This window comes from Sapajus apella, unplaced genomic scaffold (genome assembly GCF_009761245.1).
Source record: "Sapajus apella isolate SASKATOON/1434 unplaced genomic scaffold, GSC_monkey_1.0 scaffold61, whole genome shotgun sequence".
In the NCBI taxonomy this organism is placed as follows: domain Eukaryota; kingdom Metazoa; phylum Chordata; class Mammalia; order Primates; family Cebidae; genus Sapajus; species Sapajus apella.
The window spans coordinates 2,140,940-2,158,541 of NW_022437001.1; the positions used below are offsets into that span (position 1 = coordinate 2,140,940).

Here is a 17,602-nt window from a genome sequence, read left to right on the forward strand (position 1 = left end):
TCAGATTTGATTTCCAGTGCCTAATAGTTAGGAAATATTTTGGACTCATATTTGTATGAAGGTCTTTGTGTGGGATATGTTGAAAATTTATAAACTTGCTATTTTTCTTTTATATATTATATCTAGCTCATAATTGTCTTTATCTGTGAGAAAAACACTTTACTGTCTTTACCAAGAGAGATTTAAAATCCCAGTAGAGACAAATATTACTAATAATTTTTTTTTTTTTTTTTTGAGATGGAGTCTTGCCCAGGCTGAATTGCAGTGGCTCGATCTGTACTCACTGCAACCTCTGCCTCCCAGGCTCAAGTGATTCTCATATCTCAGCCTCCCGAGTAGCTGGGATTACAGGTGCCCGCCATCAGGTCCGGCTAATTTTTGTATTTTTAGTAGCGACTGGTTTCCTGATGTTGGCCAAGCTGGTCTCGAATTCCTGACTTCGGGTGATCGACCTGCCTCGGCCTCCCAAAGTTCTGGGATTACAGGCATGAGTCACTGCACTCGGCCACTGTATAAGAAATTTTTGTTCTGAAAGTAAACAAAAAAAAGTATTTAAAAAAAAATTGGTATTTAAAAAAAAAAGTCCGGATTGTATTACCACAATACCTGTAGTGTTAAATTTTGTGTAAGAATTACTTGGCAGCTGGGTGCAGTGAAACATTTCATAATAAAAAACATTTTTAAAGTTGTTCCATGCTGAAGACATCCCTAGGGTAGGTTGCAGAATACACAATTCAACCTAGAGAGGCACAGGCTGCATGAGAGTCTCTCAGATAAAGCCTCACTGAAAATAAACTCATAATCAAAAATTTAAAAACACATTAGAAAACAATACAGCATGAGGAGTCAGTAGATACGCTGATAGCAAGATTAAGTCTTTAAGACTTTCAAACAATAAAATTTAGAAAATTATAATAAATTATGATATAGAGAGTCGAAAAGGCATCAAAGAAAGAAAACAAAAAAGACACTTAAGGTTACGTAGGAAAGAGAGGAGACTACCAAGCAGATTTGAAAAACTACAACAAATTGAATTTATTTTAAATAAAAAGACATAGAAATTAAAAACTCAACAGATTGAAAAGTAGATTAGAAAGAATAGAATGAAGAATGCGGGAACCAAAACACTGAGGAAATTTCCAAAAGATAGCAGAGAGAGGCAAGGAGATAGCAAAACAAAAGAGGTTGTATTTCAAAAAGATACGTGTAAAATATATAAAAGTACCTAAAAACTATTAAAAAGTACTTAAAAAAGATATGTGTAAAATATATCAAAGTACTTAAAAATTATTAAAATGTATCTGCATATACCCAATACCAGGTTAACAATAGAACAATATTTTTACTTGGAATCTCCTAACAATTATCTTTATTCTAACTTGAGAAAAGGTCTTGCCGTGTCACCCAGATTGGAGTGCTGTGGCATGATCATAGCTCATTGCAGCTTTGAACTCCTGGGCTCAGGCAGTCCTCTTGCATCAGCCCCCTGAGTAGCTTGAACTATTGACATGTGCCACCTGCCAGGCTATTTTTTTTTTTTTAAGAGACCAGCTCTCACTGTGTTGTCCAGCCTAGTCTTGAACTCCTGGGCTCAAGCAGTCCTCCTGCTTTGGTCTCCCAAAGTACTGAGCACCATGCCCAGCCCTTATGCTAACTTTGATGTGAGTTATTCCTTTGCTTTTTTTTTTTTTTTTTTAAGTTTATTGTCTATGTGTATATTCCTCAGCAATATATTGTTCTTTTTGAAAAAGTGAGTACCAATCACAAACCTATTTTTTTGACGTTGAAGTTTTTATTTTTATGAATTTAGGGATATAAGCTCAATGTGTTACCTTGATATATTGAGTTGTGGTGAAGTCTGGGCTTTTAGTGTACCCATCACCTGAATAGTGCACATTGTACCCAATAGGTGATATTTCAACCCTCACCTTCTTTCCATTATTTGGAGTCTCCAGTGTCTATTATTTTACTCTGTATGTCTGCGTGTGTCCATTCCACAAACCAATTTCTTTAAAGAAAGTGCATTGTTTTAGGAGAGTCTGGGTGAAGATAAGCTGAACAGAGTCTCTGGGTCATGGTCTGGGTTTTCTAAGAGTTCTTGAGAATGTTTACTGGGGAATTTAGTGGGTAACATCAGAAATAAACCCTGGGAGATACTGGGATGTATTAGTTTGTTAGGGCTCTGTAATAAAGTACCAGAAATTAGGTTGCTGAAACAATGGAAATTTACCACCTTACAGTTCTATAGGCTAGAAGTCTAAGATAAGTGTGTTGTCAGGGTTGGTTCTGAGAATTGTGAGAGAGAATCTGTTTCATGTTTCTTTCCTGACTTCTGGTGGTTGGCTAAAAATCTTTGGCATTCTTTGGCTTATAGAAGTATCACTGTGATGTCTATCTTCATTTTCACATGGTATTTTCTCTGTGTACATGTGTCTGAGCACAAATTTTCCCTCTTTGTAAGGGTAACAGTCATATTGGATTAAGGCCCACCTTAATGACCTCATCTTAATTACATCTGTAACAATCCTATTTCCAAATAAGATCACATTTTGAAGCTCTGGAGGTTAAGAATTGAACATATGTCCTCTTGGGGGACACAATTCAACCCATAACAAAGGGTGTCTGAGAAAGTGTCATAGTGGCACAGTGGTGTAGAGCATATATGAAGTTATCCAGTAAGAATATAGTCAGGGAGGCCAGGCATGGTGGCTCAAGTCTGTAATTCCAGCACTTTGGAAGGCCGAGGCAGGTGGATCACAAGGTCAGGTGTTTGAGACCAGCCTGGCCAATATGGTGACACCCGTCTCTACTAAACGTACAAAAATTAGCTGGGCATAGTGGTGTGCGCCTGTAGTCCCAGCCACTTGGGAGGCTGAGGTGGAAGAATCGCTTGAACCTGGGAGGTGGAGGTTGCAATGAGCCAGGATTGCACCATTGCACTCCAGCCTGGTGACAGAGCAAGACCTCCATCTCAAAAAAAAAAAAAAAAAAAAAAAAGAGTATAGTCAGGGTATAGACTGTTTTGTGGTTTCTGAACTTACCAGGACACATAATCAACCATGAAAAGTAGGCCAAAAAAGGCACTTTTGGTGAACTAACACCTGCCATGGTATAAGAGTGAGGAACAAGGATATGCCATTTGAGATATAGATAATATGTATTTTTTGATTTCTGAGAAAATGCAGTGAATAGCATCTATGTTAGTCAGAATATAGGCTTTTAGCTGATAGAGGGGCCCAAAATAACAGTGGTTTCTGCAAAACAGAAATGTGTTTGTCCTTCAGGTGAAAGTCTAAGTAGCGGGCTGGTGTGGCAGTTCTATGATTGTCAGGATCCATAGATCTATTTGTTCTTTTATCTTCAACTAAGACTTATACCTTTGATTCCAAGATGGCTACTTGAGCTCTTGCCGCTATTCTGCATCTTAAGCAATAGGAAGGAGCGTAGTTGGAAAAAGGGGTCAGGTTTCTTTATTTAAAAAGTAGTACCTAGAGGTTGTACATATTTCCGCCTTTTGGTGAGAACTTGGTCACATGGCTGATCAGGAATGCTTTCCACTCAAGAAAAGTTGGCGAGTGAGATCTTTTTCCTGGGCTCTGTGTGCCAAACTAGAAACTCTTTATTATTATGGAAGGAGGAAGTATAACCTGGGAGTCAGTGCAGTATGTGCCGTAGCACTGTAATTTTCCCTCAGCTTCTCCTTGTTGGTAAGTTTCCATTGGCTGTAAATATACACAAGGTCACATTCACTTAGGAAAGGATTCCTGGGGAAAAATTAGATATCTTGAGATTGGCACTTTTAAAACCTGAATATGTTTCTGAAGGATGCAGATAAATAAAAGAAGCTTACTCTTAGTTAATTTTATAAATAAATAGGTTCAGAGGAAAAAGCAATTTTTGACATTTTTAGACAGATGTTAACTACATCTGTCATAGATAGGTCACAAGAAACAGCAAGTATCTAGTTAGGGTCAGAAGCTATGATTACACCCTGTCCTTTTTTTTTTTTTTTTTTTTTAAGCTATACCATACTTCTGCCCCATCTTTAAGGAAAAATTTAGCAAGTTTCCAGCGAGTGGTTCAGGGAAAACACAGCTTTACTTTGAAGTATCTGAATTTTCCAAGTCACACAGTATTCAAGTTTTATTAATCTTTTGAGGAGAAGATAATTAGTTTTGATCTCATAGAGATCAAATTACTTGTATATTTGAGCTCTTGGTTTTCCAAATATACAAGTAATTTAGATTAGTGACTAATGTCCGCTTACAGTGTTTTGTTAGTATAATTATTGAGAAGAAAAATAATCATCATGCCCAATTAAAGTCCTCATACAAAACTTATAAAGGTTTATTTGAATTCTTTGAGTAAGTTCCTTTAAAATTTCTGTAATCTTATACATTAAAGTATAACCTATAGAAAGCATGTTATGCCACCCTGAAGCCTGCTATAAAAATTGTTTATGAAGTTCAGGCCAAGACTAAAATATGTTGAAATGGAGAGTTTTGAAAAATGTTCTATATAGCAAAGGAGATCAAATCATGCTAAAATGTAGAAAAAGACTATACATCAGTTTCCATGCTACATTATTCAAAAAAATACAACCATAAAAAAGGTAATAAGATTACATTTTCACATTTCATGGCTAGTAAAGTGCATTAGGCTGCTCAGATATTCATAACTTACTGTGACATTTGGGAAGATTACATTTTGTAGTGCAGAGCCATTACTACAGCTCAGATAATAACTAGCCAATGCCTGTACCTGGATTATGATCCCTGTCATTGAAAACAAATTTGTGTTTTGAAGGTTGATCAGCTTCAAATAACTATTAGAAAGGGTTAACATGACATAGTGTAGACACTATGCATGTTTTTTAGGTATAATAGATATGCATACATATAGTACATCAAATATGCCACACATTTGTATGTACAAATTTCTGCCATCAATTTTCTCCTTGACAGGCATATTTTATAGTATTTAAAGCAATGGAGGAATATTTAAAACACCTGTCTGGGTGTTGCCCTCACAGTATAAACTCAATTTAAAAGCTGTTGAAATATTTGAGTCTTTTTTGGAAATTACTTAAAAAAAATCTATAGCTTCTTGAAATGTTAGTTACTTATAGCAATGATTGATGTGAGTAATATTAAGGTGAAGGTAAGGTCTCTTAAGTTAGTTGTAATGAGGTTTTTGACCAATTTAGATCTGCATGGAGGATATATAATTGTTAGAAGAAAATTTTACACTATGAAAACTATCTTCAGACATTATCTTCCTGGCAGTAAATTGTTTCAAATGTATTGGTTGGTTTTGCTTATATTAAATGATGTACAATTGTACGGGTGTGTCGTAAGGAGTACCTTATTGTATTCAGCGGACAAGGTTTAGTTTCTGTCTTCTAGAAAATACTGTTGAAGGGTTTGTTGTCTTTATTACTATTGTATCTAGATGATTTTCTTAAAATATTTTCTCTTTGAGCTTTCCTTTTACCCAAAAGTTATTTTGAGATTAAAATCATTATATATAGTATTATGGAATTATTAGTTTCATATGGCCTTAGAGATTTTTTTTTTCTGCAACAGTTCTGAATCATTGCAATTCTTTTCCACAAGAAGTTTTTCTTCTGTCTAAAGAGTCTGTGACTCCTTAATTTTACATTCTCCTATGTGGATTCTCTCAAATTATCTTTCAGAGAATGCTGGTGTTCTTGTACCTGGACCAGACCTTTCTACTGCTAAAATTGATTAAAAATTATTTTTATCAAATTTACAGGTTGAAGTTCATGGAATTAATTTTCTCAATTTTGAATCTTACCTGTTAATTTTTCTTAATCATTGGCATCTGCTGCTGATTGTTATTACCCAAAATTAAATTTTTTAAATTTAATAAAAGATTGTCTTAACAGAATTATATGTTTAGTTAGTATTACCATATTGCTTCCTGGAAATATTTCAACAGGAGTGTATGAAAGTGTCTGTTTAATTTTGTTCTTACCTACTTTGAGTATTAATTTCAAACAAAGCTAAATTTATTTAGTAAATTTTTTTTTTCATGTGTCATTTGGATTTTTTAATGAATTGACTGCTTATGTCTTCCTAAAACTTTTTTTCACCAAATTGAAAATATTTTATTTCTACAGCTTAATGATTTTTGTACTCTTTAAGAATTTCTTGTATTTTGTGGCTTCTAATTTAACTTCTGATATTTTAAGTTACCTGGAATTTATTTTGGCATATGTTATAAGATAAGGATTGTCTTAATTTTTTAAAATGAAAATTTCGTAGCTCCATTTAATGCTTGTGATGACACTAATCCTATATTCAATTTATTTGTTCCAATCTCTTAATTAGGTTATTTTCTCTCTAGTACCATACAGTTTTAATAATTACTTTATACTATTTGTTTAATGATTCCAGCATTCTTTTTTCATAGAATTTCTCTTCATATTTTTCATATATTTAATTCCCAGATAGAAATTAGAATCACTATTAAGTTTCAGAAAAAAAATCATATTGGGATTTTAATGGTAGTGTGCTGCATTTATAGATTAATTTGTGAAAAGTTAACAACTGGAACAGATTTAATATTCCTATCCAGAAACAGGTCTGTTCATTTATCAAAAGTAGAAAAAAAAATTTTTGCTTTTAAGTCTTATGTATGTTTTATTTCACTCCTAGTTACTTTATACTTGTACCTAAGTATAAAGTATCAGAAATGTTGTTTTAAACTCTACTGTATTTTCTATTAGATCTTACAGGTATTTAGGAAAACTTAGCAATGTTACATATTTTGTATTGATACAAAATGACATTTTGAGCTGAAGTTACTACTTGGTGTCATTCTTATATATTTTCATGGAGAAAGAGATTTCCAATTTGGAAACCAGAAGTCTAGTATTTTCTTTTCTTTCTTTCTTTTTCTTCTTCTTCTTCTTTTTTTTTTTTTTTTTTGTGAGAAAGAGTCTTGCTTTGTCATCTAGGTTGGAGTGGAATGGTGCAATCTCGGCTCACTGCAACCTCTACCTCCTGGGTTCAAGCGATTCTCCTGCCTCAGCCTCCTGAGTAGCTGGGACTACAAGCGTGAACCACAGTCATGTGCCACCACGCCTGACTAATTTTTGTATTTTTAATGGAAGTGGTGTTTCACCATGTTGGCCAGGCTGGTCTCGAACCACTGACCTCAGGTAATCCACCCACCTTGGCCTCCCAGAATGCTAGGATTACAGGCATGAGCCAGTGCACCCGGCCATTTTGTAAATAAGCAATTAAAAAAAATTTCTGTAGAACTTAAGACTCAGTTTTGATTCCTGCAAATTAGGGTAGACTATTTCTGTCTTACTGATCACTGTTCTTCTATTTCCTCAGGGCCTGGCATACTGTAGGCACTCAGTAAAAGTATGTTGAATGAGTTTATACATTTTTTATATAGTGGAGGTTTGTATTTTGTGATTGTTTTCTGTAGATGTGTTGTATCTGTCATTTTTTACTAAAGCATGGTCTATTAAGGCCTATATCTAGCCAGTGTGCCTCAGTATGTAAGTATGAGATGTTTACAGCTTGAGCTCATCTTGATAGGTTTCATATGTGTTCTGATTGCTTGGTGCCTGCACTGTGCCAGTTGTTAAATGTTTGAATAATGCCTCTCCAGTGTCATTATTATATCATGCAGAATTGTTTTTGACTCAGTGAGTAATTTGTCAGAAATAGGTTACCTGAGAAATTCCAAACTTTTGTATCCATACTGTTTGTATTTATGATTATTTCATAAGCTCTACAGCTCACATCAGTGGTGTTTTGTGCATTTGCTTTTTTTTTTTTTTTTTTTTTTTTTTTGAGACAGGGTCTTGCTCTGTCACCCAGGCTGGAGTGTAGTGACACAATCTTGGGTTGCTGCAACCTCTGCCTCTCAGACTCAAGCCATCCTCCCACCTCAGCCTCCAAGCAGCTGGGACTACAGCCACATGCCACCACACCCAGCTAATTTTTTATTTTTGGTAGAGATGGGGTCTCGCCATGTTGGTTTAAGACCCCAGGCTGGTCTTGAACTCTCTGAGCGAAACTGATCTGCTCTCTCAGATTCTCAGAGTGCTGGGATGTGTCACCATGCCTGGCTGCATTTGCCTCTTTTTAAATTGTTTATTAAAATAAGTAATATATGTTCATATCACAAAATTCAAATTGTTCAAAAATGTATGTACTAAAATATTTTTCTTTGCCTTCTATGCAATACAACTTTTCTTTTCCAGAGGCAATCAATAGTTAGTTTATTCTTAGACATATTTAGCACATACATAGGTCTATGTGTAAATGTTTTACACCCAAATTGTAGCCTTCTGTTCACAGTTCTCTCCACCTTGATTTTCTCAAAGTATGTTAGCGATCTTTTCATATCACATAGAGTGGCCTCATTATTTTCAGTTTGTACATCATATTCCATTGTATAGTTAGATACAACTGTATTAACTTTTATCTTGTAATTTTAAAAAATTCAATACAATGAAGGTCTTGTATCTAACATCGTTATCTAAATGTATCTTTAATATAAATTTCTAGTTGTTTGATTGCTGTTTCAAAAATAAAAAAATTTGATAGATATCACCAAATTGCTGTTTATTGTTTTTCTTTTTTTTTGAGACAGGGTCTCACTCTGTCAACCAGTCTGCAGTGCAGTAGTGTGATCTTGGCTCACTGCAACCTCTGCCTCCCTGGTTCAAGTTGTTCTCGTGCCTCAGCGCCCCAAGTAGATGGTACTATAGGCGTGCGCCACCATACCTGGCTAATTTTTCTATTTTTAGTAGCAACTGGGTTTCACTGTGTTGCCCAGGCTGGTCTTGAACTTCTGCGCTCAAGAGATCCCTCGGTCTCCCAAAGTGCTGGGATTATAGGTGTGTGCCGTCGTACCCAGCCCTAATTGCTCTAAGTCATATTGTACCTGTTTCCTCAACAACAGTAATGTATGACAGTACCTGTTTCCTCAACAATAGTAATGTATGACAGTACCTGTTTCCTCATGTTCTTGCACATAGTATGTATTATTTTTATATTTTGTTAGAAATTTGGAATTTGTTAATCAAGTGTATAAAAATGTTATATTAGTGTAGTTTTAATATTAATTCATTTTGTAAGCAAAGTTGAATTTCATGTTTTAGTGCCACTTGTAGTTCCCTTTTTGTTCATTGCCTTTGCCTAGTTCCCACAAGCAGATAAATTTCCTTAAAAAAATTTTTTTTCAGGAAGTTATTTGTACTTATGTAATGATATGAGTTGCAGATGATTTTTCTAAGTGTATAATTTACTGTTTGATTTTTTTTTTTGCTTATAGAGTTTCTACTTATTATATAGTTAAATGTGTCAATATGAACTTCAGAAGTCTGTAAAACTCTTAGTTAGAAAAGCTTTTACCATTTGAAGTTACAAAATAATTTTTGCATCATTTCATTCAGTGCTTTTATTTAATTAGTTTTTATTTTTAGAGACACGTCTTGCTCTGTCATTCAAGCTAAAGTGCAGTGGTGTAATCATAGCTCACTGTAGTCTTGAAGTCCTGGACTTATATAACTCTCCTGCCTTGGCCTCCCAGAAGTACTGGGATTACAGGCATGAGCCACCACGCCTGGCCCATTTAGTGCTTTTATGACTTTTATTTTAGACTCATTTTATGACTTCAGTTTTACATTTAAATCTTAAGCTCATTTGGAATTTTTTTTTATGGTATGACAGATTGATTGATTTTTTTCCCCAGATATTTGAATATAGCTATCCGCAAACTTTTTTTTTAAGACATGGTCTGGCACTGCTGCCCAGGCTAGAGTGCAGTGGTGTGAGCATAGCTCACTGTAGCCTTGGACTCCTGGGCTCAAGCGATCTTCCCACCTCAGCCTCCAGAGTACTAGGGCTACAGGTACTCACCACCATGCCTCGGTCATTTTTTTTTTTTTTTGAATGTAGAGACAGAGTCTGGCTGTGTTGCCAGACTGGTCTCAAATTCCTGATCTCAAGTGATCCTCCTGCCTTAGTCTCCCAAAGCTTTGGGATTATAGGTGTGAACCACCATGCTCAGCCACCAACCTTTTGATTAAATGATCTTTGTTATATTTAGATGTCACTTTTATCATATAACAATGTACAAATATAAATATGTAATTATAAAATTTATAATAATCACCAGCCAGGCATTGTTAGATGCACCTTATTTATATAAATGCCTTTTTTTTTTAACCTTTTTATGGTAAGATCTTTAGATTGGTTAATGGTATTATAAATGTTAATTTCCTGGTTTAAATGGTTGTACTATGAGTATGTAATATATATACATTGGGGAAGCTAGATAAAGAGTATAAAGGAGTTTTGTACCTTTTTGAATGTTTGAAATTATTTCAAAATGAAAAGTTACAAAACAAGGAAATAATACAACCAAAACAGTTATATTAAAGTTCTTATTTGAATTATGTATTTTTAAAATCTACAAACATGATATTTATGGCCAATATAATTTAATTCAACCAGTTTAAGAATGGAATATTTCATATTATGATAGATAGCTTATAATGTTTATCCAGGAAGACTAGGGAATCAAGCACATATACTTTATAGTCAGGGCCATGTAACTAGGAGAATTGACTCTATCACAAAGAGAGACTTTTTTAGCAAGATCCCAACTATCATCTCATAATACTGCCTGGTAGTGATGATACAAAGCATTGTATCCTGAAATCTCTGCCACAGCTTTCCTAGAAAGATGAACTGTCCTTATCGCTGTGCTTGCCGGGAGTTCTTTTCTCTCTGCATGCAGATAATGGTCCTCACATTGTTCATTTCTGCTTTTTTCAGTCTCATGTCTGTGTATATTTTTGTCAGAACCTGGGATACATGTTGATCCTGCAGAAAGGAATTTTAATTTATTTCCTAGTTTTGAACCTTCCTTGCTTTCCTGGACTAAACTCTACTTGGTTATGTCTGTTATTCTTTTATAAGCCATTGGATTTGCTTTTTAAAGTTCACTTTCTTCTTCTTGCATACCTTTTGGGCATGCTGTTTAGAAATGCATAATGCATAATGAAAAACCAAGAAGTATTCAGAAAGAAAGAGTAGGTGAATCATGTGTGTAACTATTTCTGACTCAGATCTTTTAAAAATCTAGTTAAGATAGCATATTGTATACCTTAAATGTAGGTATTTTTAAAAAAATCTAATTTTAAAAATGTATTTAAAAATCTAGTTTAATGAAATACCTCTAAAAGGTAATTCTAAAAGTATTTTAATTCCTTTAAATAATTAGGATTTATTTAAAATTTACAAACCTTCCTTCTGTGTGGGGAGGCCCTGGGTGAGATGACAAGGTTGGTATAGGTAGTTTTCTAGCAGTAATATCAGTGGAATACATTTTCTTGATTACTGACTTTGGATGTGCGACTAATTATATGTAAGTCATACTGATTATTGACAGAAAAGAAGAGAGGTAAATGAATAGGTATAATAAACTAAAAATTTGACTACTGTAAACTCCAATGTGTGACCACTCTGAGCCTTCTTCATCTTTTCGATTTTGCTATGAACTCATAACTTGTTGAGGTAACAAAGGAGTTTTAGGTTATTCTGTGTAGTTTGCAGATTTGCTAATTCATAAAGGAAATACTGAATGAGAAGCAATTTTAGAGCTGATTTAGATCTTTATTGGTAACAGGTTAGTAGATAGCAATTTACCTAAGACATCCTATATTTGTTTTTGTTGAAAAATATTTTAATTTTTATGTTATTTTAATTGACTTTGCTGTCTAAATTTGGACATTACTTCAGAAGTTTTTGTGCTGTGTTTTTTTTTTTTTAAATGAAACTTGTTTTACATGCTATGGTGATTTTGAGGATACTAATGCTTTTAATGTGTGTGTGTGTGTGTGTGTGTGTGTGTCTGTTTTTCTCTTGGAAGCTGGTAGGAGGACAGTTTGATTTGGAAATGAATTTCATTATCCAAGAAGGTGAGAGTATCAACTGTATGGTGGACCTACTGGAAAAATGTGACATTACTTGCCAAGCAGAAGTCTGGAGCATGTTTACAGCCATTCTGAAGAAAAGCATACGAAATCTTCAAGTCTGCACTGAAGTAGGACTTGTTGAAAAAGTGCTTGGGAAAATTGAAAAAGTTGACAATATGATAGCAGGTATGTTTTTTTTCTGTAGTACAGTATATGTGAAGAAATAAAGTTTGATTTTTAAATATGTATTTTTCTTATTCCATTTGGCAATATTTAAGAAATACTTGAGCCTGTAGCATGCACTTAGAACTTTAGTGTCCAAGCCCTTAAATAATTACAGTTTATTTTAAATATTTGAGAAGTATAACTAGCTGAGTTATTTTATTGTTTTCTTTTGTTTCTAGATCTTTTAGTTGACATGTTGGGAGTGTTGGCTAGCTACAGTTTGACAGTTCGAGAGCTAAAGCTTTTCTTCAGTAAACTTCAAGGAGATAAAGGACAATGGGTAAAAAAACTTAAGTACTGTTTGGTATTTTAAAGCATCCCCCTCCCAAACACATTAATATCTTGTAAGTAACTGATATTATTATACATGGCATAATTGTCAAATTGAATAGATTAATTAAAATAGCATTGAGATCCCTATGACTACTCTTGCCCTGCTTGGACTCTAAGAGTATTTTCTAAGATAATAGTGTTTCAGGCAAACTGATAATTTAATTCTTCAAATTGTTGTTCTTTAAATGTACATTCGATATTTATTTTTAAAAATGTAGAGAAAAAAAGTATTACGTAATAGTACCTAGGTTTCTTCCTTTTGATCTAGTTTTAGCTGAGTCCCCTAAACTTGAGTAACTCACTCCGTGAAGAAAACTTTTGTTTTTAATTGAATCTACCCTCTTTAGATGCAACTTAAGAGTCATTTGCAATGGGTAGTGATAGGGGTGAACTATTTTGAACCCCAGGTGCCTTATCAAACTCTTTTTTCCACCATATAGTTATTTGTCCCATTGAGGAGGAGTAGTAAATATTTTCTCCTTTTTTGTTGCATTTTCAGGCTTATTTTAGTGCCCTTTAGAAATCATTGAACCACAGCAACAGCTCAGCCAGCTGATCCTTAATCTAGCTTTGATTAAATATATCTAAATTTGTGCTCTGCAGTTACTCTTATTCATTGTATTAAAATTTAGATTCCTTAGCATATGTCTCTCAAACTCCAGTTTGCTGGCTGTTTAATTTTAGAGTTTTATTATTGATTTTCATTGAATTTGATTATATTTCTGGTTCTAGCTTACCTTGTATTTATCTTCTTAGAGTTTTTGCATCTGTGGGTTTATAAGATAGTTGTCATAAAATTTGGAAACATTTTAGTAATTGCTTCTTCAAATAATTGTCTTCTTGTCTCCACTTCCTATCTTTTCTGGGACTCCAATTATAGATACATTAGACCTCTTGATATTGTCTCACAGGTTACTGAGCTCTGTTAACTATTTTTTTTAGTCATTTGTGCTTTATTTTAGATTGTTTTTATAGCTATAGTCTCAAGTTAACTGATACTTCCTTCAGCAGTGTGTTAATTCCATCCACTGAAATTTCAGATAGCATATTTTTCTTTCTGTAAATTCTATTTTGTTCTTTTTCTTTTTCTTTTTTTTTTTTTTGCTGAAGGATTTTAAGACAGAGTCTCACTCTGTCGCCTAGGCTGGAGTGCTAAAGTACAGTGGTGCAATCTTGGCTCACTGCAACCTCCACCTCTTGGGTTCAAGCGATTTTCCTGCCTCAGCCTCCTGAGTAGCTCGGATTACAGGCATGTGCCACCACGCCTGGCTAATTTTTGTATTTTTAGTAGAGACGGGATTTTACCATGTTGGTCAGGCTGGTCTTGAACTTCTGACCTTGTGATCTGCCCGCCTCAACCTCCCAAAGTGCTGGGATAACAGGCTTGAGCCACCGCGACTGCCTGTTCTTTTAAATATTTTCCATTTCCCCTCATTTAATTCCTTTAAATCCTTGATAGTATTTAGCATATTAGTAGTTGCTTTAATGCTCTTGTTTTTTCATTCTAGATTGTCATTTTCTACATCAGTTTTTTAGTGATTTTGCTCCTGTATGTTTTTCTGCTGCTTATGGCTATTGAATTTAGGCAATATATCAGACATAACAAATTGTATATTGTTGAATGTTGGATTTTGTCATATTCCTTTTGAGATTGTTAGACTGGTTTTGCAGGCAATTAAGTTATTTGTGGATCAACTTTACCTTTTAAAACCAGTTTTAAGTTTATTTTTCAGTCAGGTTTAGAGTGGCTGTAACGCTAGGGCTAGTTTAGCCTACGATTATTCAGGCATGTCTCTTACAGAGTCTGTTGAATAACTCTTAAGTCTCAGACATAGGTTAGGAGGTAATAAAAGACTATGGTTTCTCCACAGTGTCTAGTAGGGTCTCAACAATTCCTAGCTCTGTATTAGTTTTGGGAATTCTTTAACTTAAACCTGTTACTCTCTTAGCCCCACCATGTTGAGTTGCATTTCCTTTAGAGACTGGGTTTTGCCATGTTATCCAGGCTGGTCTCAAACTCCTGAGTTCAAGCAGTCCTCACAAAGTGCTAGGATTACAGGCATGAGCTACCACAGTTTTGAAGGAATAATCCACATATAAAAGATTAAACATGTTAATATAGTTACTTATGGGTAGGGGGAGGAGAATGAGAATAGGTTTAGATGATTTAAGTGAAAAAATAATGAACTATTTATAAAATCAGAGCAAGGCCTTGCTCAGATATTTGTTACATTTATTTAGTTATTTAATATTAGGTGTATTATTTCTATCTTTTGCTGTCATAGCAGTGCAGTGAAAAATCCCTGTATCTAAATCTCCGTCTACCCTTGTGATGATTACTTGAGCATAGATTTTTACGTGTGGAAATAGTGTATCAGTGGACATGAACGTTTTTATAGACTCTTGAAATATGACTATTACATCTTTTCTTTTCTTTTTCTATTTCTTTTCCTTTTTCTTTTTCAGATGGAGTCTTGCTCTGTTGTCCAGGTTGGAGTGCAGTGGTGCGATCTTGGCTCCTTGCTACCTCTACCTCCTGGCTCAAGCGATTCTCCCACCTCAGCCTTCCAAGTAGCTGGGACCACAGGCAGTTGCCACCATTCTTGGCTAATTTTTGTATTTTTTTTACAGAGATGAAGTTCTGCTCTGTTACTGAGCTGGTCTCAGCCCCCTAGGCTCAAGTGATCCCTCCCCTTGGCCTCCCAAAGTGTTGAGATTACAGATGTGAGCCACTGTGCCTGGCCTACTAATTTTTTTTCTGAAAGGCTGTCCCAAGTACAGTATCTACTCCCCCAGCAATGTCTGTCAAGTAAAGTGCTTATCTCAATGTATTCTTTTGTTGACTGGTTTATAGGAAAATAAATTTGGAGGAATGATGTTTCTAGATGGACATGCTATAATACTGTATGTTTATTTTTGACTGCGAAGTTATTTTTGGTTTCTTTATTTCACTTTGGAATTTATTTAAAAAAATCACTGTGATTGTAGTTACTTGTTATTATGTTTTTATAATTGAGCAGTATGGTTAACTGAAAATTTCTTATTCACTTAAGAATGAAGCTTTCCACTTAATATTTAGGTGAAAGGTTGCCAAACTATTTTACACAGTTAGTAATTATAATATATATCATCTCTGAAAATAAGATGAAGGCAAACTAGTGATTTCATTTGTAGTTTGACCCTATTTTGAACTTTTAAACTTTTAGCAGTTTAAAAGTTTAAAATGCCCTACACTTTTCTTAGTTGCTTAAAACTGATTAAAATGAGATGATATGTCTGATTATCTTTTGTTTTTCCTTGTAACTGCAAATGAGATTTTTGTTGTTGGTTGTTTCATGTATTAGAGACTTGTGGGTCAAAGAAACATTCATCAAATAAGCTCAGTGTTGTAGCTTTTATATGTATATGCTATACATATAGATATATTTATATGTTATGCAGTAAAGGTATATTATAGGATGAAATATGATAGGGGATTTTAATCCACTCTCAGTTTCAAGGAGGACTACCCTGAGGAAGTGACTGTTAAGATAAGCTCTAAAGGCTGGGTAAGATTGACTTGGTTAAGAGGTGTATAGAGAAGCCCTTTTGAGAAAATTTTAAGCATAAGGAATAGTTTGTGCTGAGGCCCTCTTGTGGGAAGAACACTGAGAAAAGGATAGATTGCAGACAGAAGGGGAGAGTAAGAAGCAAAAGAAGGCTAAAGAAGATAAGTGTCTTATAGTCCACATTAAAGGTTTTGGTCCCTATTTTATTTTATTTTATTTTATTTTTATTTATTTATTTATTTATTTTTTGAGACGGAGTTTCGCTCTTGTTACCCAGGCTGGAGTGCAATGGCGCGATCTCGGCTCACCGCAACCTCCGCCTCCTGGGTTCAGGCAATTCTCCTGCCTCAGCCTCCTGAGTAGCTGGGATTACAGGCACGTGCCACCATGCCCAGCTAATTTTTTGTATTTTTAGTAGAGACGGGGTTTCACCATGTTGACCAGGATGGTCTCGATCTCTTGACCTCGTGATCCACCCGCCTCGGCCTCCCAAAGTGCTGGGATTACAGGCTTGAGCCACCGCGCCCGGCCTTGGTCCCTATTTTAATGGTGAAAGTATAGTTTTTTTTTTTTTTTTGACTTTATGGTGGTGTGAAAGTGATATGCATTCAGTACACTTCTTGACTTAGGATGGGGCTACCTCCGGCTAAACCCATCTTAAGTTGACAATATTTTGGGTTGAAAACATGCTTTCAACTTACATTATTTTCAACTTACTCTAGATTTGTCAGAATGTAACTCTATCATAAGTTGAGGAGCATCTGTATAGTTGTTTTTTTTTTTTTTTATTTTGAGATCGCATCTCGCTCTGTCTCCCAGGTTGGAGTACAGTGGCGTGATCTCTGCTCCCTGCAACCTCTGTCACCTGGGTTTAAGCAATTCTCCTGCATCAGCCTCCTGAGTAGTTGGGATTACAGGTGCGTGCCACCACGCCCGGCTAATTTTTGAATTTTTAGTAGAGACGGGGTTTTATTATGTTGGTCAGCTGGTCTCGAACTCCTGACCTCCAGTATACACTGACCTCATGATCCACCTGCCTCGGCCTCCCAAAGTGCTGGGATTACAGACGTGAACCACTGTGCCTGGCCTGTATAGTTGTTTAAAAGCATGGACTCTGGACTCAGATTGAGTTCTGATCGTGACCTTGACAACTATTACCTATGTGACTTTGGGAATGTTCCTCTGCCTCAGATTCTTCTTATATAAACTGGGGATAGTAATAATACCATCCCATAGGAAGGTTATGAGTATAAAATATTTTAATATTTTAAAGTACCATTTTTTTGAAATGTTTATTTTTTATTTTTCCATAAGCTATTGGAGTACAGGTGGTATTCGGTTACATGATTAAGTTCTTTAGTGGTGATTTGTGAGATTTTGGTGCACCCATCACCTGAGCAGTATACATACACTACCCCATATTTGTAGTCTTTTATCCTGTGCTCTCCCTCCCATTCTTCCCTTCAAGTCCTCAAAGTCCATTGTATCATTCTTATTATTTTGTGTCCTCATAGCTTAGCTC

General features: G+C 35.0%; 1 protein-coding gene and 1 long non-coding RNA gene across 4 annotated transcripts in view; one reads left to right on the top strand and one right to left on the bottom strand.

The window, feature by feature from the left end:
• LRBA (LPS responsive beige-like anchor protein) overlaps positions 1 to 17,602 on the top strand; it is a 726,864-nt gene that overhangs the window by 69,099 nt on the left and 640,163 nt on the right. For all 3 annotated transcript variants that reach the window (XM_032246531.1, XM_032246532.1, XM_032246533.1), the window contains exons 3-4: positions 11,929 to 12,160; positions 12,379 to 12,479. In XM_032246531.1, coding sequence (XP_032102422.1) covers positions 11,929 to 12,160; positions 12,379 to 12,479 — 333 coding nt within the window. The remainder of the gene's footprint in view (positions 1 to 11,928; positions 12,161 to 12,378; positions 12,480 to 17,602) is intronic.
• LOC116529048 lies at positions 8,648 to 9,057 on the bottom strand. Its single transcript, XR_004259352.1, has 2 exons — positions 9,003 to 9,057; positions 8,648 to 8,968 (listed from the first exon to the last, which is right to left on the bottom strand). It is a non-coding gene; the product is annotated as an uncharacterized LOC116529048 (long non-coding RNA).